Source organism: Zootoca vivipara, chromosome 12 (assembly GCF_963506605.1).
Source record: "Zootoca vivipara chromosome 12, rZooViv1.1, whole genome shotgun sequence".
Classification (NCBI taxonomy): domain Eukaryota; kingdom Metazoa; phylum Chordata; class Lepidosauria; order Squamata; family Lacertidae; genus Zootoca; species Zootoca vivipara.
Window position 1 is genome coordinate 37,579,394 of NC_083287.1, and position 25,167 is coordinate 37,604,560.

Here is a 25,167-nt window from a genome sequence, read left to right on the forward strand (position 1 = left end):
ATTGTTTCCAAACCTGCCCCGCTCCACTCTAAGTGCCTTGAGTGCTGGGCTAGGACCAGAGAGATCTGGATTCAAATATCTACTCTGTCATGAACCTCACTGGGTGACTTTAGACTACTCACCCTCTCTCAGCCGAATCTACCCCATAGGGTTGTTGTGAGATAAAACAGGAGACGCTTTTTTAAAGAAGGGTGCCATTTTAAAAATCTAATTACTGTAATTCTATAGTTTTCCAACCTTTGTGCTTGCTCTAAGTACAATTCATAGCCCAGTTTAGAGCTAAGGGGAAATGCCCCTCCCCATTTATTTTATGCTATTTAGGGCAGAAAAACTGTGGTGTGGTTGGGAAGAAATTTTGCTGAATATTTCTGAAGGGAGAGGTGAATTTTCCCCAATTGTTTTTCTCGGAAGATTATATTCTGAAATGTCTTGCCTCACTTCATGTTGAATTAAACTGAGTTGGCATTGGTACATGAAGAAAGCAGTGAGCGAAGAGAGAGGGAGAGTTAGAAAGAGGAGGGCCTAAGCCAATCCCGTCCTTCAAATAAGGCTAAAATATTATTGAACAATATTCAAACTTGGGACGCAAATACTCGTTGAAATGCCTCTTTTGACATGGATATTCCTGGACCTTAAGACTGGCACCTGAGTACGTTCTTCAGGTGGCCTCTGACATGGGAATTTTGGATGGTGGCAACAAAGGAGAAGGCAATTTCAGTTGCCCCTCATGTAGGGAATGCTCTCCCATGCAAGGCCTGTCAGATACTGACATTAATATTATTTTAGAGCCAGGACTTTCATATTTTCCCAAGGAATTTGCTGAAATATGATGAGCTGGTTCTTATGGGCTCATATATTAGTGATGCTTCTGAGCTGCTGGCAATATTTTTGCAATACATTTTGAGAATGGTTCTTTAAAAAAATATTGTTGTGATGTTAACTATTGATTAAAAAAAATCCTTCCAATAGCACCTAAGAGAACCACCAATTGGTATGAGCTTTCGTGTGCATGCACACTTCTTCAGATACCATGTGTGCATGCACACAAAAGCTCATACCAAAGACAAACTTATTTGGTCTCTAAGGTGCTCCTGGAAGGAATTTTGTTTGTTTGTTTGTTTCAACTACGGCAGACCAACATGGCTACCTACCTGTAGCTATTGATGACAGCTAAGTTTTAAATCACCTGCATTTTCAAAAACTTGGATGCAAGTCATTTAGAGACTGCCCTGTATAAGCTGAAATTTATAACAACAGCAGCAGCAGCAGCAGCAACAACAACAATATCCACTGCCATCAACAGAGGAGGTTTACTTTCAGAACTGAAGAGGGGGAATGAACATTCCAGCCACAGGACAAGTATCCGTGGCAAACTCTCTGAACCAAACTTTGCAAATTATTGCAAGAGGTGCACTAACTGTTGATCAGTGGGAGAGTTAGGTTTTTCAGCAACAAGGGATTGACATTTGAACGTTAGGAAAACATGGTCAACATGCAACAGCAACTCTGTCCCCAGGAAATATATTCCTTCTGCACATTTTCTTGGTATTTCCACCTGCTCTCAGTTTCTTCTGCCATCTCAGGACATTTTTTTAAAAAAAAGAAGAAAAGAAGAAGAAGAAGAAGGAATTATGTAAAACAGCTGTGTGTTTGTTGCACTATTATACACAGAGCATCCACAGAGGCCCTTCACTTACTCTTCACTACCAAAAAGTCCCAATTCCTTTGTTTCTTTGTCCTCCTTTGTGCCTAGTTGGTGTTCATGTTAGCTAGCTAGATTGGGAGCCCTTGAGGATTTGGGGAGGGAGGACTCTCTTTTTCATTAAAACTGCTACTGTCCACCCTCTCTCCACCAGATACAATTCTAGCAGCTTGATCTCTTTTTTTTGGGGGGGGGAGCTTCAGTTGGTTGGCTGCAGAGTTTTGTACCAATGAAGCTGAAGTGGCACCCTGCTCTAAGCTGGTGGAGCAGAACCATCTCCCTGTTTGTTGTGCTGGATCAGGTAAAACATGCATTCAACAGGCATCCATTGCGTATGAAGGGAAAGGGCTGGCTGTGCTCGTCACAGATTTTGGCCTCCCTCCCTCCCTTCCATGTGTGTATTGCATGAAATGACTCCATCTGTCAGGGACTGGGCAGGTGATGAGGACTGGTGGAGGAACTTCCAGAGAGAAGGAAGGGGCAGAAAGTATAGACCTAGACTTGTGGTTTGAGACAGGTCATACCCCAGAAGAAGAAGAAGAAGAAGAAGAAGAAGAAGAAGAAGAAGAAGAAGAAGAAGAAGAAGAAGAAGAAGAAGAAGAAGAAGAGATGTTGGGAACTAATGAGTGATGTAAAACAGGAGCAAGGTAGCATTGAACAGAGGAGGCAGGAATCAGCTGTGCAGCAGCCAAGTGACACGCTGTCTATGAACAGTTTACCAGAGCCCTCTCCCTCTCAGAGAAGCAGACACTGAACAGAGAGCCCAAAGGAAGTTTGCACTTAGTAGCCACTGTTAGCAGCAGGAGGAGTCTGATTGATAGGAATTAATGGCCAGAGGGGGGTGGAGCTTTGCTAAGAGGAACATGGGCTTTAGAGTAAGGCGCTCTTCCTGTGTCTTCTTGAGATCCTGTAGAAATAAAAGAAGTGAAAAGCTCTCTCTTTCTCTGCGTTTGATTTCCTGGGCGGTGAGCCGGGAGCCGTCGGCACCACCCTGACACCATCTGAGTAAAGGCAAGCTGGGTGGTGTCCACCAGCTCCACCTCACCAACCTACCCGTCCCCCTTGTCCATCCCCCTGCCTGGCCTCTACAACAACAACAACAACAACAACAACAACAACAACAACTTATTATTATTTATACACCGCCCATCTGGCTGGGTTTCCCCAGCCACTCTGGGTGGCTTCCAACAGAAAAATAAAATACAGTAATCTATTAAACATTAAAAGCCTCCCTAAACAGGGCTGCCTTCAGATGTCTCCTAAAAGTCTGGTAGTTGATTTTCTCTTTGACATCTGATGGGAGGGCGTTCCACAGGTACCGAGAAGGCCCTCTGCCTAGTTCCCTGCAACTTGGCTTCTTGAAACGAGGGAACTACCAAAAGGCCCTCGGTGTTGGACCTTAGTGTCCGGACAGAACGATGGGGGTGGAGACGCTCCTTCAGGTATACTGGACCCGAGGCCATTTAGGGCTTTAAAGGTCAGCACCAGCACTTTGAATTGTGCTTGGAAATGAACTGGGAGCCAATGGAGATCTTTCAAGACCGGTGTTATGTGGTCTCGGCGGCCGCTCCCAGTCACCAGTCTAGCTGCCGCATTCTGGATTAGTTGTAGTTTCCAGGTCACCTTCAAAGGTAGCCCCACGGAAAGCGCATTGCAGTAGTCCAAGCGGGAGATAACTAGAGCATGCACCACTCTGGCGAGACAGTCTGCAGGCAGGTAGGGTCTCAGCCTGCTTACCAGATGGAGCTGGTAGACAGCTGCCCTGGACACAGAATTGACCTGCGCCTCCATGGACAGCTGTGAGTCCAAAATGACTCCCAGGCTGCGCACCTGGTCCTTCAGGGGCACAGTTACCCCATTCAGGACCAGGGAGTCCTCCACACCTGTCCGCCTCCTGTCCCCCACAAACAGTACTTCTGTCTTGTCAGGATTCAACCTCAATCTGTTAGCTGCCACCCATCCTCCAACCGCCTCCAGGCACTCCAGGCAGTCACACACCCTTGAGGGAAGGTCTGCATGGTTCACTACCTGTACTTTTGAGAGCTCCTCTAAGCAACCGGAAGCCCTGTGCAACCAGGGGTGTTCACAAGATGCATTAAAGGAGGAATGGGGTCACATCCGGCAACCAAGCTCCCCCCCCCCCGCCTACCCCTGGCTATACATACACCACATGTAAGATGAGAACCTTCATGCAGCCAAGATATGCACCAGAGATCATCCATGCAAGAAGGAATTGGTTGGAGCTGGAAGGAGGGACACAACTTTGGGGGCAGGCCTGGTGGTAGGGCCCTACTTCCCTATACTTATGCGAAGCCCCATCACAAAATCTTAAGCTTGCTTACAATCTAGCAGTGCAACTTTGCCACCAGGGTGAGGCTGGCCTCAAGATTCAAGTGCAGGTGAAAGTGGGTGGCTGTCCCTTGCACTCGGACTTGTGCTCTGTGCAGCACCACCTTTTCAAAGAGTCTGGTTTATTTGATTAATTTTATAATTCAATTAATTTTATTGATCACCCTGGTGTCAGGGTGCTGGCAGCGGCTACTGGCTGCCTGCCCAGTAAAGGAGAGAGATAGGGAAAAAGTGAGCTTTTCAGTTCCTTTTTATTATTAGAATTACCAGGGCAAAATTCCATCCACACAGTTCATAATCTGACAATGCCTTGAGTGAAGCTCCACCTCTTCTTCTCTCCACTTCCCTATTCCTCAGACTCTCCTCCCTCCTACGGCGGCTGTTAAGTGCCACCAACCTTTGAGCCCTCTTCCCTCTGCTATTTGGGAGGGAACAGGTTCTGGGATGCTCTCTAGCGACAGTGTATCAGTCAGCTGCTGCTCAGGCTCTGCCTGTTCTATGCTACCTGGTTCCTGCTCCTCGTATTCCATTATTTCCTAACTTCTTCCCTCTTCTTCTCCTACCTAGGGCGTGACCTGTGCCCTCCAGATCTATACTATCTGCCCCTTCTTCCTCTCTGGAAGGCCCCTGGGGAGGCGGTCTCCACCATTCCTCTTCATCTGCCCAGTCCCTGACATATGGGGATTCCTACTCATCCCCTCAAATAATTTCCCAGGGTGGCCCACATGGCTGTCTCAGCCACAAGGTGTTTCTATCAGAACACAACTGGGTGTCGAATGCTGGTTCAGAATGCTGCTATGTCTGGTATATGTTGTCATTATGATCAGCTCAGACCAATGAATGGTTTATAGTTCTCTCCCACGTTGTGAAGTGGCTGCATTGGTTTAACTGGTTGCAAACCAGAACTGAACAAGTTGAATAATCTCTAGGAGAATCTGAGTAAGTTACATTAAAATACAAACACACTTGCTTACAAGGAAATGCTACTGAACAAAATGCGACTAACTCCAAGTAAAATATGTTTAAGGTTGGGATGTGAAGTAGGATATACATATATTGCTGTACACAGCGTTTTGCTGTCGAGTTAATCCTATTGATATCAAAGGGACTGTTTCAAGGTTGTATTTTTATCTTCATCATCTGTATGCTATACAATCTAATTAAGTTCTTTGGGCACAGATAATAAAATACAGTTTACAATTTAAAAAACCATCATCATCATCATCATCATCATCTGTATACTGTCCATTTGTGCAAATTCTCTGGGCATTTACACAAAATAAAAAAGCTCAAAGCAGAAAAACTGCTAAGTGCTGATGATCATGTAAGTACAGGAGTAAGCGATGATCACAGTGATCAAGCATTTGACACCCATTCAGGTTTATGGGAATCAGTGGCCAAAATGCAGAGGTGTGAGAAGTCATCTTTATATTAATCTGCAGCTGTTCTTCTTTAGAAATAATTACAATTAATTAGGAAACAGCAGCAATTATTGAAGCTAAAATTGGTATATAACCCTCCAAAAGCACATGGGCAATTTAAAGTGAGTCCCTACCATCGCCCCCCCACCCCACCCCCAGAATAAGCCATGGGTTTCAGAAAACTGTTCTTACTTAGTTGCTGCAGTTGATATGATTCCATTGGAGTTGACATGACTCTCCAAAATACTTCCCAAAACCCTCTAGGATTTCTCCAGTTAAGGATCTGACAGAGGGTGTTAATAAACACCACGCAGTACAAAGAAACGATTAGTCAAATTGTTCCACTCTATGTGGTTACACAGTAAATCCACAATTTCAAAGGATCTTTTAAAGAAATGTTTCAGGACTTAAGAGGCTTAAAAGGTTAGCTCCTTAGCTGTGGCAGAACTCACGCATCAACAGCTCACTGCGCCATGAGCCACAAGGATCATAACTGAAATTAGTTTTATCTTGTTATCTTATTGCCTTGAATTCCGCTGCATATTACTTTGGGGGCCTTTGGGCTAAAAAGAGGCATATAGATTATTATTGCTACTACTAGCGTGAGACTCTTAATCTCAGGGTCATGGGTTTAAGCCCCATGTTGGGCAAAAGATTCCTGTGTTGCAGGGGGTTGGACTGGATGACCCTCGTGGTCCCTTCCACGATTCTATGATTCTACTATATAGCAAAATGGATCTCCCTCTCTACAGCTGCCACATCCCTCCCCCCCAAATCTGCTGCAAAGTCAGAGTATAGGGAGCAGTGGTGGGAGGAGAGGAAGGGGATATCAACAACAACAACAACAACAACAACAACAACAACAACAACAACAACAACAACAACAACACTGATAACAATGCTTGTCACCAACACCATCATAATTAACAATAGCAACTATTTGTAATCTATTCTTTACACAGATTAAAAAATGTTTTAAAATCAAATGCGTTCTGTTTGTAAGAGATAGTTCTCTAAAATCTTGAGCTGTGGCTTCAGTTTGTGGGCTTTGCATGGTGAATCTATAGCTCTACCGCCACCATCTGTCATAAATAAGAACTGTAATAAAACTGTATCTGATGAAGTGTGCATGCACACGAAAGCTCATACCAAAATACTGTAAAAACTTAGTTGGTCTTTAAGGTGCTACTGAAGGAATTTTTTTATGTAAATAAACCAATTAGCCTTGCTGCAGCAAAATGACATAAAAATGAGCAAAGGGAGGGTTTTCTGCAGCATTCTGCAGCTATTTGTCACAGATTGGGAGGAAGGCTTTGTGGTGAGGCTCTCCCTACCATCTGCCCACATCAAGTTTTTTGGCTTAGAAGATACTGTAGATATGAAATATGAACGTCAATGGCCATCAAAACATAAGTCGTTAAGTTTTGGAGGCTTCAAACTTTATCACCCTATGTAATTTCTGAGTTACTAACTTCATACTGCAATTTCCCCACTTCAAAACTGTATGTTATGAGACGGTGTTATATTTTCTTTAATGCTTAAAAATTTAGTGCTTAAAAATTTCTTTAAACTCCAGTATGACTTGTGGAGTCCTTTGATGGAATATAGGGTACATTTGCAATTTAATCATCTATCGTTTAGAAACAAGACTGAGACCCAATTCACCATGCAGGCACCCCAGTCCAAAGACTTTCCATAATGGAGTATCATCAAAATAACATAAGAACAGCTATGACTATGCAACGCTCCCCCTGTAGCAACTCACAGTCCTAGAGAGAAATACATTTGCCTTTCTACACTAACAACATTTACCAGCTACACCTTTTTATTTTTATTTATTTCATACAATTTATACACCGCTTGATTATTATTTTTAAAAAAACAACAACCTCAAAGCGGTTTGCAAAAAGATAAAACAATAAAATCAAGAAAAACCTGCAACCATACTTTGAAACATACAAAAGTTAAAATACTAAGATTAAAATTACCTTAACTTTCTAAGCATCTGGGTAGGCAAGTCTAAACAAAGAGGTTTTTAGCAGGTGCTGAAAGTTGTTTAGGGGAGGCTTAATCTCAATAGGCAGGGAGTTCCATGGCAGTCGAAATCTCAGGATCCCCCTCACACTGAACTAAAAAAAGCTTGGTTGTAATTTTATTTCAAGATCAAATCAATATTATTTTGATCCATTGTTGTAGGGCCCATAGACCAATGCCAACTCTACCTATTTGATAATCCGGCACTGGGTGCTGCCTGTGGGGTGTATCATTCACTGTAGCAGTCAAATACAACATTTCCTGTTTCCTAGAGTGGACACGCTGGGGAATGTTGCTCCAGACAGAGACTTCCTGTCATACCTGCTCTGGAGTCTCCTCCTCCTGTGTGTGACCAGGTAGATGGGCATGACCCTATAAAAGGGCCAGTCAAGCAGCCATCTTCCTATTTTGACTCTTTTTCTCTTTTTTTCCATTTCACCTTTTGGACTCCTCTTTTGATGACTCATCCTTACAGAGGATGGAAGCCACAAGATAGAAAGTCTGAGGCCTAGCTCAGACTTCTTTTCTCTACAACTGTAACTACAAGATTAAAGCCTACCTTCAGGACAATACTGTGAACTGAATGTAAGTAAACTTCATCATTACTTTTAAAAGAAGACTATTGTGTCACCCTTGTTTTTAATAGGGAACTAAAGGGGAAATTTACAAGGAACAATCCAATCTGGACAAGCCAGACTGGATTGCTCAACTCAAACAATTCTAATGAATCCATCAGCTTGCTTCCAGCAATGTGCAAGGAAATGTGCTCTGTTACTAGCTCACTAGCGTGTGAGGAAGGATTTAATCAATATATTGTCTCCTACTATCCGCAACATTCCCACACTGCTACACTAAACGACTGAGTTCTTAAAAATGTGGAACGGGTATTATGTGGTCCCTGTTGTAGTCATAGCTGCCAAGTTTTCCCTTTTCTCGCGAGGAAGCCTTTTCAGCATAAGGGAATTTCCCTTAAAAAAAGGGAGAACTTGGCAGCTATGGTTGTAGTGCCAATTCCGCCCATCAGAGTGGTTGAATTGGCCCCAAGTTGCTAAGGGATTTATATACGAAGAACATATTGAACTTGGCCTGGTAGCAAGTTGGCAACCAGTGCAGATCTCTGAGCACAGACGTTATATACTGACAAGGCCTCACTTCTGTCAGCAATTGTACTGCAGCATTCTGCATTAAGTGCAGCTTCCAATGGGGATCTGTCCTGAGGCAGACTGATATGATTAGGACCTGGGAGACCAGGGTTCAAATCCCCACTTGGTCATGAAGCTCACTGGGTGACCTTGGGCCATTAAGTCTAATTTACTTTACAGGGTTGCAGTGGGGATTAAATGAGGAGGGGGGAACCAGGTAAGCCACTTTGACCTCCTTTGGAGGAAAAGGTGAGATATAAATGCAACAAACAATAACAACAGCACCCGGAAGCCCACATCCCTGCGCTAAAGGCTTTGGAAAAATCACCTACCTTTTCAGGGGATATTTGTTTAAGCCTCGTTACCTCTGCCTCCAAATTTTCAATTGTAGCAGCCTGCTCCTCAAGCTTGCCCCTCAGTCTCTGTATTTTTGAAAGTAAGGTTTCTCCACCTTCTTCAGATGGGTCAAGTAAGAAATATTTCTGCCAAGGATAGAGGAGCATTAATGAGAGACACAAAGCACTTGATCGCAGTCAGAAGGCACAGCAGCAACAGCTAGCGGCCTCACAACCGCTGGATTGGTTTTTGTAACACTAAATCATGCCTGACTTTGGCTACATCCGCAACCTACGTTTAAAGCACTATGGTGCCACTTTAAACAGCCATGGTTTTCCCCAAAGAATTCTGGGAGCTGTAGTTTAGGGTGCTGAGCATTGTCAGTAGGCCGCCCCACAATTCCCCTCCCAGAGCTACGATTCCCAGATTCTTCACAGAGAGCTTTGGGAATTGCAGCTTTGGGAGGAGAACAGAGGAATGGACACCATAGTCTTCCTGGGCACACAGTGTATGCCAGCTACCTACAAATGCAAACTTCTTGTTTTATTTCAGTAGTTTAGGGGTAGCAGAGGAAGGTTGTGGGGGAAGGGAGGGATGTATCTGGATGGGTAGTTCAGTTGATAGAGCATGAGACTCTCAGGGTCATGGGTTCGAGCTCCTGGTGGGGTGAAAGATTCCTGCATTGCAGGGGGTTGGATTAGATGATCCATTTGGTCCAACTCTACAACTATATGACCAGCTACGATCAGATGGGTGAAAGGGATAGGTGGGGGGCACCTGTATTCCAGTACCAGTAGCTGCTTCTGCTATCTACGAACAACTCAGCCAAGAGCAGGGGTGAATCCCAGAGCCTGCACAAGGATACCATATCTGTTTGTATGATGTTTGCACCTGACCCTAAGAACTGCTCTTTTTGTGCCCTGGCTCACAGGGCCAGGTTTTTAGCTGGGGCATTCCAACTCTGAGTTCCTTAAGCATGCAAACCAGGGTGTGCTGCACCCCGCGCTGCGTCAGATAAATAAAATATACACAGTAGCGATAATTCATAAACTCACGTTATAGTTTGTTTGGAGAATTGCAAGTGCATCACATAGTTGTTGCTGGTAGCTATATCGCAGTTTCACCTCTTTCTGTAATTAAAGGGGGAGATTTACCTTTTTTTTTACAGGTTATCAAAACGGTAAAAGGCAAAGCCCGTAAGGAAATGTTTCAAAGTCCACTGTTGGGCAGTGCCTTTCTTAGGACGTTTTGGTTGGTCCCAATAAAATGGGTCCTGCCCAACTGTAAATTTCAAAATAAAAAAGACGTACCACAAGCTAGGGTGGTACAGTGGCTAGCGTGTCAGACTAGGACATGGTAGATCAGGGTTCAAATTCCTGCTCAGCCATGGAGCTCACTGGGTGACCTTGGGCCAGTCTCTACCTCTCAGCCTTAACCTACCTTGCAGGGTTGTTGTGGGGCTTAAATGAGGGGGGGGGGACTGTGTATACCACCTTGAGCTCCTTGGAGAAAAAAGTGAGATAGAAATGCAACAAGAAGGAAGGAGAGAATGAGGAAAAAAGGAAGGAAGGAAAGAAAGAAAACAATTCCATCATTATCTTTGCTCTTTGGAGCAAAGGTACAATCCTCAAGTTTGTTTTTGCCTCTTCCAACACCTTTAGCCCTTGCAACACCCAAGCACACAAGTTCTGGAGAAAGGTTGTGACTGGCACTGTAGAAGCAGTTACAATGGATTGCCTTTAGGTGGAGCCACAAGCCCACAGCATCCTGTTCTCTGGTCAGGGAGGGACCAGGAGGCTGTTCTGTCCAGTCCCCTGCTGTGTCAGCATTGACTGCACATGAACCCTGCAGATATCAGACCGTGCCCAGGGCTTGCCAGGGCTCAGCTGCCTATTGCTGGCTCTGCTGGAGCTCAGCACAATCAATCCCTGGATCATATCCGTGGTGTATATCCCACTGTTATGAATGCAATTGGAACATTGCAGAATAATGGTGCAGAGCCACCTTACGGACACCAACCTGAGACTACGTCTCATGGAACTCAGCTCATGCTTATTTTTGATTAACCCGTGAACAGGGGATTGTGCTGACAATTGCTATAACACACGCCCGGACTGAAAGGCTGATTTTTAAAAAAAAAAAACATATAAACATAATCACTTATTTTAAAAAGAGAGGAAAGGAAAAAGAAGGGAGACCCATTCAACAATCTCTCTCTCACCACCCTGCCAGCAACAAAAAAGAGCTCCAGTTTGGGGCTGGTTCTTAGGCTGAGCTCTATGGCACAGCGAGGGAATTACAGGGTAAACCACTTAAATAAACAGTGTAGATGTGCTTTCGGTATTGCACTGCTAGCTGCCAGCATATGATATACACACACACACACTGCTTTAACCAAATAGCAAACAAACACAAAGCCTTCACACAGATTACGCATTGATGCTTTACACTTCAGCACTTCGATGCTTAAAGCAGAATGAGGAAAGTTGCTCTGTACCTGCTTGTAAAAGTCATCAATGTATTTTAGCCTGTCATTTATGGCTTGCCAGAGCTTGGTTGCCTCTTCCTGTATTTTTTCCTCATACTGCGCTTTAAGGATCTTTCGGTACATAGCAAAATCATTGTAGAGTGTGTCTGTGAACTGAAAACGCAAAAGGATTAATGGCACACTCATTGAAAACGATTTATTACGTGGCTGTTGAACAGAACGGAGCCACCAAACAAGCTGCTTCAGCACACTAAACGAACAGCACCACACAAAGACTGTGCCAGTTGGCCTGGGAAGGGGCATCTTAACCCACTAAAATCACACCCAGACACCTGCCATAATTGCATACCTGTTTCAGTGGGTTAGTTTGGACAGAACAGCGAAAACCAGGGATAGGGAGCCTGGGGCACCCTGATATTGTTGGACTTCAACTCCCATCAATCCCAGGCAGCATGGTCAATGGTCAGGGTTGATGTGAACTGTAGTCCTGCAACATCTGGAGGAGACCAGAGGTTTCTCAGACCTGTGCTAAGCTACAGTTCAGCATTACAAGTATTAAAGCTTAGCATTACAAAGACAAGCCTAGCTTCCCCATGGCTTGCGCTTCGTAAACAGTTTGATCTCACTTTCCCCCTGCCTATGCTATCTATAGTTGATAATAGTGGCAATAAGGACTTTGACAATAAAAGGAATGAAAAAATAGCCACGATTTCTGAAGCAAGAATGAATGCAGATGTTTAGAATGGTTAAAAATGGCTGTTGTTGGCACAAAATAAGAATGTAAACAGCTAAAGGTAAAGGTAAAGGGATCCCTGACAGTTAAGTCCAGTTGCGAACGACTCTGGGGTTGCAGCGCTCATCTCACTTTATAGGCCGAGGGAGCCGGCATTTGTCTGCTTCTGCAGGCAGTTATTCCAGGTCATGTGGCCAGCATGACTAAGCCGCTTCTGGCAAAGCCAGAGCAGCACAGAGAAGCCCCGTTTACCTTCCCTGCTAGAGAGGTACCTATTTATCTACTTGCACTGGTGTGCTTTCGAACTGCTAGGTTGGCAGGAGCTGGGACAGAGCAACGGGAGCTCACCCCATCGTGGGGGCTCAAACTGCCGACCTTCCGATCAGCAAGTCCAAGCAGCACAGTGGTTTAAACCACAGCACCACCCGCATCCCATGTAAACAACTACAGTGCCACATATGTATTCCAGCAAAGCTCTGCTTGAGAGATGGGCAGAAAACGGCTTACCTGTAATAAAGTTCTTGTTGTTTCTATAAAGACCTTTATATCTCCTATTTCACTTGTATCTGTTTGAGTAGCATGATCTGAGACCCCAAAACCTATTTTCAGGTTATCTGAAATCGTGTGCCTATGGAATTTTTTGTTGGAATATAGTTAGTTGAAACAGCAAAGATATTATACCGAACAAATGTAAACTTAAAATAGCAATAATCTGCCAAACTATCCATTAAGCCAGGGGTCCCCAAACTAAGGCCCAGGGCCCGGATGCGGCCCAATCGTCTTCTCAATCCGGCCCACGGACGGTCTGGGAATCAGCACGTTTTTACATGAGTAGAATGTGTCCTTTTATTTAAAATGCATCTCTGGGTTATTTGTGAGGCATAGGAATTTGTTCATATATTTTTTTCAAAATATAGTCCGGCCCCCCACAAGGTCTGAGGGACAGTGGAACGGCCCCCTGCTGAAAAAGTTTGCTGACCCCTGCATTAAGCTTTTATGCTATTGCCTCGTTCAGGTGTTTTACTCATGTGTAAAAGCAATGCAAGAGAGGGGTCAGGCATGTGAATCTCTGCTCCGCTCCCTATTCTTCATGAGCTGGAGGGTGAACTTCTGAAGCAGAAGTCTATAAAATTTTTGCACGGCAACAAGAAAGTAGATACAGGAAAGTTTTTCTTCCTCTCTCATAACACCAGAACTCTTGGACATCCAATGAAGCTGAATGTTGGAAGATTCAGGATAAAACAATGTACTTCTTCACAAAGCATAGTTAACCTATGGAACTTACTGCCACAGGAGGAAATGATGGCCACCAACCTAGATGCTTCTGAATACCAGTTGCTACAAACTGTAAAAGCAGGGAGTTCTCTGATGTTTAGATGCAGACTGCAGACTTCCCACAGACACCTGGTTGGCCGTTGCGAAAACAGGATGCAGCACTAGATAGGCCATTGGCCTGATCCAGCAGCCTCCTCTCCTTTACTTGTGGAAGCTGCCTGCACAATGTAGAGCAGGGGTCAGCAACCTTTTCCAGCCATGGGCTGGTCCACCGTCCCTCAGACCATGTGGTGAGCCGGAATATATTTTTTGGGGAAAAATGAACGAATTCCTATGCCCCACAAATAACCCAGAGATGCATTTTAAATAAAAGCACACATTATACTCATGTAAAAACACCAGTCAGGTCCCACAAATAACCCAGAGATGCATTTTAAATAAAAGGACACATTTTACTCATGTAAAAACATGCTGATTCCCGGACTGTCCGCGGGCCGGATTGAGAAGGCGATTGGGCCGCATCCGGGCCCCGGGCCTTAGTTTGCCTACCCCTGATATAGAGCATAGATCAGGGTCTTAAATTGTGTGGGGATCCTCCACAAAGTACAGAAAGTTCCCTGCTTCAGAGTTTCCCTTCTAAATTTGGGGAGCAAAAAGAGTCCCCACTCTCCACACTACTTGTATGTATAAAGTTTAAAGAGGGTTTATATATGTTCCCCAATAATGAATAATTTTAGAAGGAAATCCCATCACTCACAGAGTTATTGAGTTCACTTTTATCCCACACCCGCTTTCAAAGCAGCTTGCATAGGGGATTCTAGGCAGTCTCCCATCAAAGCACTGACCAAGCTAAGCCCTGCTTAGATTTCAAAATGTTATTTCTCTGGGGAGCACAGATGGATCGCCATTTGGTTTCATCTGCCATGTCCCATGGACTGCTAGAAGATCAAACCTATCCATTCTTAAGGAAATCAGCCCTGAGTGCTCCCTGGAAGGACAGATCGTGAAGCTGAGGCTCCAATACTTTGGCCACCTCATGAGAAGAGAAGAATCCTTGGAAAAGACCCTGATGTTGGGAAAGATTGAGGGCACTAGGAGAAGGGGACGACAGAGGACAAGATGGTTGGACAGTGTTCTCGAAGCTACGAACATGAGTTTGACCAAACTACGGGAGGCAGTGGAAGACAGGAGTGCCTGGCGTGCTATGGTCCATGGGGTCACGAAGAGTCGGACACGACTAAACGACTAAACAACAACAAGCCATGTGCACTCTTCCGTTGTACTATAGGGGTCCTGCCTTCCTTCCCTGCACTTCCACTGTGGCAATGTTTCGGAAGCCCAGATTAACAAGGTGGGTGAAATGACAACACGGAAATCTTTGGGAGGTGGTTGCTATTCTAAACATGACTGGATTTTCCAGCAATAGGGAACAGGTGGTCAAGGCAGCTGCTTAGTCTCTTGGCTGTAGAATGAGACTGAGTCAATGTGTACGTCACCCAGGCTAAACGTGGCTCATTTGCAAGGGGAACTCTTAATGCACAACGGGGACAAATGCCAGTTCGATTTTTTAAAAATAGCCTTCTGCGTTAACATCTCTCGGAACCACTCCCCTGATCGCATTTCTGCAACATGCAAGTGTTCCCTGTTTGTAATTCTCATCATATCTACAAGTTCTTTAAATAGCAACGCAAGAAAGTTTAACATCCATTTTTAATGGCAAGGATGATAGAGGCAATTCCTGGTTCAGAAAGTGGCTCAGAGATACAGTTCAGTTTTAAACCATTCTACACTGGGAGAATAAACTGGGGATGCCAGGAAACTAATTCTGGTGCACAGCACTAATGGGACATACTAACGGCCTGATGCCACAGGAATTCCACAAGGAAGCATGGAGTTTCCAATTAAATCTGGAGTGTCCATGTAGTTGTTCAATATGACGGGATTTGCAATACATTGTGCTATTTAATTCTTAAATGAGGGATAGCTGGTAGGACGATTCTCTGGTTCCAAGACTCAATGGAAAAAACTGAAGAAATATATGGGAAGCTGCCTCATTCCAGACAGTCCATATATTTATCTAGTTTTTATATCCTGCCCCTCCTTTAAAAGAGGAATACAGGGCGGCTCACGAACATAGATTATGCAGCACAGAATAAAGATATGCACCTCTCCTCTGGAATGCACACTCTCCGGTAGTTTGAGATAAGACAGTAATGACTTTTAAAGGTCTCTTATAAAATATATTTATCCAGACTTCCGAGACTATGATTCTTTAATTTTTAACTCTCTCTTTTGAACACTGTTCAGTTTCATTTTGATATATACTTTTGTTTGGTTTTTACCTAGCTTTAAGGAAATTTTATTATAATTTTATTTTTTTAAATGTAAACTACATATTTTTATTAAGCGATATATATTTCTAATAAATAAATAAAAACAATATTTTAAAAAGTAAAACACAAATTAGCAGCTATGAATAGCCAGCATCATCTGTTCCGGAGTCAGACCCAATTGGGTCTTACATGTGGTGTATTATATTGTGGTATGGCGGTAAGACTGCTGGACTAGGACCTAGGAGACCTGAGTTCAAATCCCCCAGTCAGCCATGAAGCTGACTGACTTGGGGCCAATCATAGTTTCTCAGCCTAGCCTTCCTCACAGGGTTGTTGTGAGGATAGAATGGGGGAGAATAATTTTCACGCCTCCTTGAGCCACTTGGAGAAAATGGTGGTGAGATATAAAGGCAAGCTTTTGAATTCTCCACAGAGCTTCATCGGAAGGAGAAGAATGGAAGAATGCCTTCGCTTCGCTTCCCTTCTCACACTTTCTCCCCATCGCCCCCTGCAGGCAGCTCGGACGTGTTACCGGTAGTCCGGCTCCAACTCATCAGAGCTGAAATACAATGTCAGGAGGTCAAGGATGTTGGGGTGCATGCTCAGCCTCCGCGTGGAGTGCAGGGCCCGTGTGCGCTCGGTGGCACCCATGTCCTCTTCTTCATGGAAGAGGTTTGTGGGGGGAGACATAGCCCGGGCCATCTTTCCTCTTCTTCCAGAACTGCGAGGAACAACACTAGTCAGGAGCTCATCATGGTGGGGGTGCCATGACAACAAGCAGGGCGCACTCAAAGGGAGGGGCTGCTGCTCTCCATTCTAGGAAGGAGGAATGATGATTTCCTGCAGAGTTCTTTCCCTCCCCTTCTGCCTACTTTCCCCCTCCATTCATGGAGCCATGAATGGGCATGAAGAATCACCTAGGGGCACCTCTGCCCATCCTCTCAGATTGGAGGGAGAGCAGGTGGCGCTGTGGTCTAAACCACTGAGCCTCTTGGGCTTGCCGATCAGAAGGTCGGCAGTTCATATCCCCGCTACGGAGTGAGCTCCTGTTGCTCTGTCCCAGCTTCTACCAACCTAGCAGTTTGAAAGCACACCAGTGCAAGCAGATAAACAGGTACCGCTGTGGTGGGAAGGTAAATGGTGTTTCCGTGTACTCTGGCACTCGTCACGGTGTTCCGTTGCGCCAGAAGCAGTTTAGTCATGCTGGCCACATGACCCAGAAAGCTGTCTGTGGACAAACGCCGGCTCCTTCTTTCTGAAGCGGCCACATCCCATGGTTGAATTCGACAGTACAGAGGTCCTTTACCTTACCCTCCCAGATACAGAGTTTGCCTCACATCACTTCTGTGCCTAAGGCTAAAATGGAGGGTGGGTTTTGAGGCTGCTTCCCTCAGGCTCCGAATTGGCTGCCTGGGGTCTGAGTCTGTGCAAGTTGAGAGTCATATCCTCAAACCCTCCCATCTGATTGAGGGAGTGTACTCTGCACATTCTCAAAGAAACACTCTTAATCTTTTTATGTTATTGCAGTACTGAACACAGTTTATGGGCCTACTTAAGCCCGTATAATTTTTTTTTCTGTTTTTACAGACAGGACTGAAGTTGTGGTTCACAAGACAGAAGAAACACTATGAATTAAGGTACAGTACTTTATATTGAGTCAGGCTACTGGTTGGCCTCTAACCCAGTACGGTATCTTCTGACAGCCAGCAGTAGGGTTATTCGGGGGGCAGGTTCTGTTCTTTTGTGGACAACCCTCTGTGTCCACAAGTCAAGGGTGGGTGAGGCTGGAGGCAAAAGTAGGCAGGGCAATGCATGTGACTCCTACCTTGGTACAACAAGCTACTTTGCAGCCACCCAAAGGTCAGGGGATTTAACCAGCTCCGCAATGCACATTCCTCCATCCAGGGAAGCAGGGGGCATTGCCACAGTTCAAGGACACATTGCAACCAAGCAAAATCACCCAGGAAAAGTGTGAAGCAGGACCAGTTAAAGGTGTGGCTAGGAAAGAAGGGGGTGGGTGGGATGTGCAGGGTCACCTGGGCCAGATAGAGATGTTAAGAGGGCAGAATTTGGCACCCAGGTCTGAGGTTCCTCCATTGCTGTGGTAAAGTGATTCTTTTGTAGCGTTGCTTTGTGAGGCACAGAAAACTGAGCTTGGGACCTCCTGCATGCAAAGTAGGGGCTCTATCACCAAACTTAGGCCCTCCCCCCCATACCACCTATTTTATATTGTTTGCATGGGATTTGAACCCCACTTCAGACCTGTTGCACCCAGAGCAGGAGTCTTGCAGCTAATCTTTTGCAGATCAAACAAGGCCTTCTTACACCAAGCTTGAATAACCACCCATTTTTAACTGTTCAAGGAACATTCTGATGACACAGTTTTCTGCCTTAAAGGTAGCTTAGGATGAGTCTACATGCAGTGTCTGAATTTACATATAGCAAACAGAATTAATGACATAATTGTGTCTTCCTGTATTTACTGGTGTTGAATGTCCCCCCCCCCCATTTCTTTTATTAATCTTTCATTGTATCCTGTGAGGAAAAGTGACTTACAAAATGGTTACTTCCTTCATTCCGAAAGAGGCACGTAACTATAGCAATGCAAATGTACATGATTAATGGAATGGGTAAAAAAGCTATAATATCTGCAATAATTTCTGGCGTGGGTGTGAACATGATTTAGAGGTTCACTTTTTGAAAACCAGCACAGATCTCTATTTGGAAAGGTCTCAGTTTTATGAAACGCCGGGGGGGGGGGGGAAGAGAGAGATGCTGGCCCTAGTATTTAAAGGAGAGTAATAGATTTGCTGCCGCATCCTCCATACTACAACATGCTGGCACAAGCATTCAACCCTTGTAGGTCAGTCTAGGACAGGGGTCAGCAAACGTTTTCAGCAGGGGGCTGGTCCACTGTCCCTCGGACCTTGTGGGGGGCCAGACTATTTTGTTTTAAAAAATATAACCACAAATAACCCAAGGATGCATTTTCCGCGGGCAGGATTTAGAAGGCAATTGGGCCGGGCCTTAGTTTGCCTACCCATGGCTATGGGAATGTTCAGAGATGTGGATGAGGAGATATTGTTAAATATATCCTATCCCAGCTTGTGCTAGCAAGTTCCAAACTTAGCAGAGTAACATTCCCTTAGCAAATGCACAGCAGAAAAGCGTTTGCGCAGGCTTGATTTAAGCCTGTAAAATAAAGTGTATTTTCCTGGTATTTCCCCCTTTATCCCTCTTAAAAGAAAAGACACGACACAATGCTCTTAAAAGTATAAAAGATGTTTACTTACAATCTTCCTGAGATACAGCACACTCAGGAGCTAGACTGGCTTAGGTAAAAAAGTGATATATACATGTGAAGTTTACTTATAGGAAGTGAGACTCTATATCATCTCTCTCTGGGCTGGAAGCCTAGAGAGAGACTCACTAAGATGAGAGGGAAATGGCTGCTGGCTAGTGTATTTATCTGCCGCCTTCCCCAACTCATTTGCATGTGGAGGAACAGGGAACCAAGCTAGTCATATGTTCCTCCACAGTCCTCCAAGTGGACTCTCTAGGAATTGTTGTGACTTGACTGCACCTGTTTCACATCCCACAATGGCCTAGGACTAAGTGCTATAACTGTGCATTGCTCCTGCCATTTCTAGTGTTCAGGCTGTGAGTGCATTTACTTATGTAGCCAAAACCCTTTCACTGGAGAGAGGTATCCATAGACTTGAGAAACCCCAGCGCTTGCAAACAAACCATCTTTATGGGTGGGGGGGAATCCCTAAGGGGCTGGGAACTCCCCAAAGGGGCAAGTAAGGACTGGGAATGCTAAGTGACCATACAGTGCTGACTGGCAGTTGCAAGTGGAATGGAAAAAAGGAAGAGAGAAAATGAATGGGATGGAGTAGCTTTAATCCTCAACACAGCTCGCGACAGTTCCTGAGTTGCCACTCTATGGAGCGGAGTTGTTGCCTGGCACGAGTGTCTGCTGTGCTGCAGTGGGCAGGGTTTGGGCATGGTCCAGAGGGAAGACTTGCTTCCTTTGGTCCATGGCTAGGCTCTTTCAGCCAGCCTGGCCATGACACAGCCTGCTTCCCCACCCACCCTTTCTCCGTTGTAACTGTTCTTGCTTGGATGATAGTTTGTGGTTAGTTAATGGAACTGGGAGATTATTATTATTTTTGTTCACACTGCAGTTTATATTTTTGCCTTTCCTTCTTTTTTTGTATAATTTGGTTTTACAATTTAAAATACTCATTTAAACATCCTAAAAATACAGCATCAGTGACTTCCCTTCTTCTCTTTCCATGGTTCATTTTGCATATCATAAATCCCTGCATATTTTACAAAAACTAAACAATATTCCATTATTACATCCATCAAAACTTATTTACACTGTTGAATTTATCTTAATGCTGCCAACATTTTGAAGTGTTCACAACCCCCCCCATATATTCAATAAGCATATTCCAATCTTCTCTAAACGCATGTTCTTATTGTTCTCTTATTCTACATGTTAAATATGTAAGCTTTAAATCTGCCATTCTTCTTTATTTGGGACCTTGCTCATTTTCCATTTTGGGGCTAACAAAACACAGGCCACAGTAGCAGCATACCGTATTTTTCCGTGTATAAGACTAGGTTCCCCCCTAAAAAATAATGTCAAAAAAAATAATGTCAAAAAAATAATGTCAAAAATTAGGGTGCATCTTATACACAGATATATCTCTCCCCCCATTTTCTTAAATCTGGGTCCCCCAAAATAGGTAGCGTCTTATAGACGGAAAATTCAGTACATAAATAACCTTTTTTGACACTTGGGAATTTTAGTCTGAATTAAACCCAATATTTCTGCCTTTCCTATAGCAAGGGTATGTTTGCTGGTTGCGGTTTTTGTGTGCACCTGTCACGACTCGTTGGTGGGGTGAGCATTAGGCAGGATCCATAGGCAGTGAAGGAATCCTTATAGGTGGTCTGGAGGAGGTAGGAACTGAATGCCTTGGGATTGGGCAAGTTTCCCCATACCCAGGGGGCAAGCAGGAACCACCATCTATGGGCAACACCGGTGGGACCCAGAGTCCAGCAACCACCTCTTGGTGGGTCCAGCAGGTGGGCTAGCTCCAGTATATTCCAGTGGACAGGCTGTTTGATAAGTGGATCTTTGCATCAAACTTTGATATAACTATAACTTAAAAGGTTGTGGCCATATTCCTTCTCCCAGAGGACCTGCCTAGCTAGCAGTCAGTGTCTGGGGGCACAATGCAACATTTTGTTGCAGGACCCACTTGCGCTGTATTTTGGGGTTGTGAGCAGAGAGGGAGAAGGTCTAGCATTATAGCCAGCAGCTTGTACAAGAGTTTATGACAACATAAAGAAAGGTATGGGTGGGATTACTGTACTCTGAGCCTGTAATAGATCCTTTTCTTCCACTGTGCCCTTTGCACTTCCATGAGTTCTCGCAGAGCAAACAGGTTCCAATATCTCCCACTGTAATGCAAAGCAAGAGGCAGCGAGAGGATTCCAGTGATCATAGGCAGTGTATAATACTTTCATAATAATTTATGTATGGCGAAAGGTGGAATACGACACTTGAACACTACCAGCTCACCCAATATACACACCGTGATAGCAATCAGTTTTAGTGATCAAGTCACAGAGAAATATTGTGCTAACTATTAATATTAATGATTGCAGTGAAATTTACGAAGCATATTTCACACCAGAAACAAACCATTCCCCAGCAGCTACTGACTTTAGTTATTCATGTTGGACAGAAAGTTTCTATAGACACCTGGACAGATAAACACAAATATAGTTACATTAAAATGCCATGCATGAATGTAAATATGTTTGTCTTGGGTTTTTTTTAACCTATGTACTGTACATCACTTAGCAATGTAGGTGTTATATGTTATATGATTAAAGCATCCCAACTCTCAAAACTATTTGCTGAGTAGAGGGTGTGCCTTCTCATCCTTGGTGGAGTGGAATGTCTTCAAAGTATTATTATTCTCATTATAGGGATATTTTTTCTAGCACTTATTAAGACATGTGCTTGCTAGAGGCCTTGCTGTACTATTGCCATCTACTTGACTGATGGATCAAATTATGCATTAGAAATGTTACCCAAAAGGAAGAACAGTTTAGGGATGTTTACTTTAAAGTAAGTCCCAATGCATCCACTGAGGTTGGCCCCCAAGTACTTGTGTTTAGGACTGCAGCCTTACTGTGTAATCCAATATATGTCCACTCAGAAAAAGGCCCTGTTGCATTCAATGGGGTCAGCTCTCAAGTAGACTAGGACAGGGGAAGCAGGGCCAGCCCTACGGTAAGGCTGGGTGGCGCAGGGCGCTGGGCCCCCAGGGGGCGCTGCGCACAGCACCCACCAGACAGCCGCGCTGGGAAACGGGGGGGGGGGCACCGGAGGGATCTTCGCATGCTTAAGACGGCCCTGAGAGGAAGCCAACCTGGTTCCCTCCAGATGTCATTGGATAGAATCGTAGAATTGTAGAGTTGGAAGGGACCACGAGGGTCATCTACTCCAACCGCCTGCAAGGCAAGCATCTTTTGCCCAACGTGGGGCTCCAACCCACAACCCTCATCTTCCACCGACTGAGCTAGCACTTCACCTAGTGTGACATGAGTCAGAGTCACTGACTTGGGTGGCTTTAAAAAAAAGGATTGGACAAATTCATGGAGGATAAGGCTCTCAGTCGCTACTATTCAATATGGCTATGTTCTGCTTACACAGTCGGAGGTAGTAAAGCTTCTAAATTCCAGTTGCTGGCAACTGTAAAAGGGGAGAGGGCTCTGGTGCCCATGTCATGCTTGCAGATTTCCCGCAAGCAGATCTGGTTGCCCACAATGAGACCAGGATGCTGGGCTAGATGTCAAAGTGGAACGTTAGCACAGGAATAGCAAGAGCTAACTGGAATTTGGAGAACACTTGTTATTTGTCATAACTTACCATTTATTGAATCCCTGGGACATATTTATAGCACCACACAGAGCAATTCCTAGTTTCTAAGAAGGATGAAAGCATTCCCCGCCCCCATTAATGGAACAGTATTTATGAGATATTAAAGTGCTTTATCATAAATCAGATCACTGGTTAATCTCGCTCTGTGCTGCCTAATCTGATTGGCAATAGTGCTCACATTGCAGACAGTGATGTTTCCCAGCCTGATACCTCTGAATTACAGCCTCTCCCAAAAGTTTTTGTTGCACTGAAGTTCTGTGGTGTCTTCTCAAAACTAAGCCCCGTTGAGATTGAAGGGACTCAGACTCCCAGGAAAGTGCAGTCCTCTACTCTCAGATAAGTAATCCCTGTTGAAAGCAAAGACACACACACACACACACACACACACACACACACACACACACACACACACTATTAGCCAAAGTTAATAGTTAATAGTGACAGTAAGAGCTGTTCGACAATGGAATTTGCTACCAAGGAGTGTGGTGGAGTCTCCTTTTTTGGAGGTCTTTAAGCAGAGGCTTGACGGCCATATGTCAAGAATGCTTTGATGGTGTTTCCTGCTTGGCAGGGGGTTGGACTGGATGGCCCTTGTGGTCTCTTCCAACTCTATGATTCTATTCTATTCTATTGTCTTTAAAGTTCTCCTGATATGAATGGGGGTGTTTTAATCAGCGTTCAGCTTTTCTACTGAAATCAGAGGAACTTTTTAAAAAGTTTGACATGGCAGCCTCATTGTATTCAAATTAAAATTCTGAAGGATATGTGATTGATTTTGGAATATTTAAGTGGCAACATGGATGATGTGCTGGAGCATGTTTGTATGGTTACATAATTAAATATAATTTAGAATCGTTTTCCACTTGGTGAATATTGATCAGTGGTATAATATAATCTGGCAAACAGCCATAATAGAAAAGCTGTCGCAAAAACTGAAGGTGGCAAGGGGAGAGAAAAACAAACATAATTTTTACACTGTACTGTATGGTGTGATTTTATTATGGTAAATATACAATTGAAACAACACGGAGATGAGAAATACTTGCAGCATATATTGCAGGATGGCATAGATAAGCAGGCACCACTCATTAGCTCACTCCTATTACCCTCCTGTTTTCCAGGTTGATTTTCTGAATGACTCATTTTACCTGTTTACGGTAATTATCTCATTATTATGTACTGTAAAATAATACGTTTAGTAGTTTATTCCCCTAGTGACCCATTTTTTGTTAGGCACGTCATGTTTTATGATTTAAGTCCGTACAATTTTGTGTGTACAATTTTGCAACAAGGGCATTTAAATGCATAAATAAATAATAATGGTTTCCCATTAATTATGTAATAATTAAGTCATAATTTGATAATGGTTAATCATATGTTTGCCTGTTGTTACCTAGGAGACAAAAAATATGATTAAACTGCCCTGGATATCATCATCATAGGAAGACCAGTTCTTCGGATGCCAGTCCTTTTGTAGCCAGAACAGCACCATCCATGTCCAAAAAGAGGCATCAGCATTAAATCATAGAATTGTAGAGTTGCAGGGGATCCTGAGGGAATCCTGCCCACAGCCATCCCTGGGTGGGCTCAAACCACCAACCTTCCGGTTGAAAGCCAAATGCACTGAAGAAGAGCCTGCCGGGAATCCCTGGCTTTGCAGGAACACATAAAAACCTTTAGAGAAAATGAAACCTGCGTGGTATTTGGGGCAGGGAAGAACCCCAAAAGCCCAATGAGGGCTAATAACGCTCATGCTAGCTGGCAGGCAGAGGGCAGGAAAATAGAAGATCAGGTGGAGAGGGACTTGAATGGAGTATCCATGCAAAGGGCATTGCTGAATTCCTGGACAAGAGAACACTACATCCACAATGCAACGTTTTGTTGCAGATGCCTCTTGTAATGCAAGTCTCACTCTTTCCCTTCCTTTCATTAGGGCCCATACTTTTATTTGCAAAACACAAGAAAACGGTTGCAATATACAGTGGCTCCAGGAGCTTGCTGCCCTTTGTGGAAGTGGGTATATCACAAAAGAATAGGTAACATTCCTTGCTGGTATGATAACTGCTGCTTGACATTCAGTTGCCTGCAACACTGTGCCCTTTACAGAACACAGATGACACATCTCTGACCAAGCTGTTTATTTACAATATAAATTAGATAGGCTGGATAAACAAAAAGAACAACTGCTTAGGGAATAGGGTGGGCATAAGTCAGGATTCATCAAGGGAGCAGGCAGAGTGAAGGAAAGTATAGCTCCCTCCTTCACTATTTGCAAATGTTCCACTTGTACTAGTCTTTGCCCGTCTTATATTTAGTAAAGTAGCTGTGAGCGCAGCATTGCGACTGACGTCATTGGATACCAATGTTTTGCCAGAGTTGTTTGC

At 44.2% G+C, this 25,167-nt stretch overlaps 1 protein-coding gene across 1 annotated transcript in view; it reads right to left on the bottom strand.

Moving 5' to 3' along the window:
* C12H10orf67 (chromosome 12 C10orf67 homolog) overlaps positions 1 to 16,515 on the bottom strand; it is a 43,773-nt gene extending 27,258 nt beyond the window's left edge. The window contains exons 1-5 of the mRNA XM_060281063.1: positions 16,346 to 16,515; positions 12,713 to 12,833; positions 11,482 to 11,625; positions 10,040 to 10,114; positions 8,981 to 9,130 (exon numbers count right to left, since the gene is read on the bottom strand). Of these exons, the coding sequence (XP_060137046.1) occupies positions 8,981 to 9,130; positions 10,040 to 10,114; positions 11,482 to 11,625; positions 12,713 to 12,833; positions 16,346 to 16,515 (660 nt within the window). The remainder of the gene's footprint in view (positions 1 to 8,980; positions 9,131 to 10,039; positions 10,115 to 11,481; positions 11,626 to 12,712; positions 12,834 to 16,345) is intronic.
* Between the last annotated feature and the right edge of the window lie 8,652 nt (positions 16,516 to 25,167).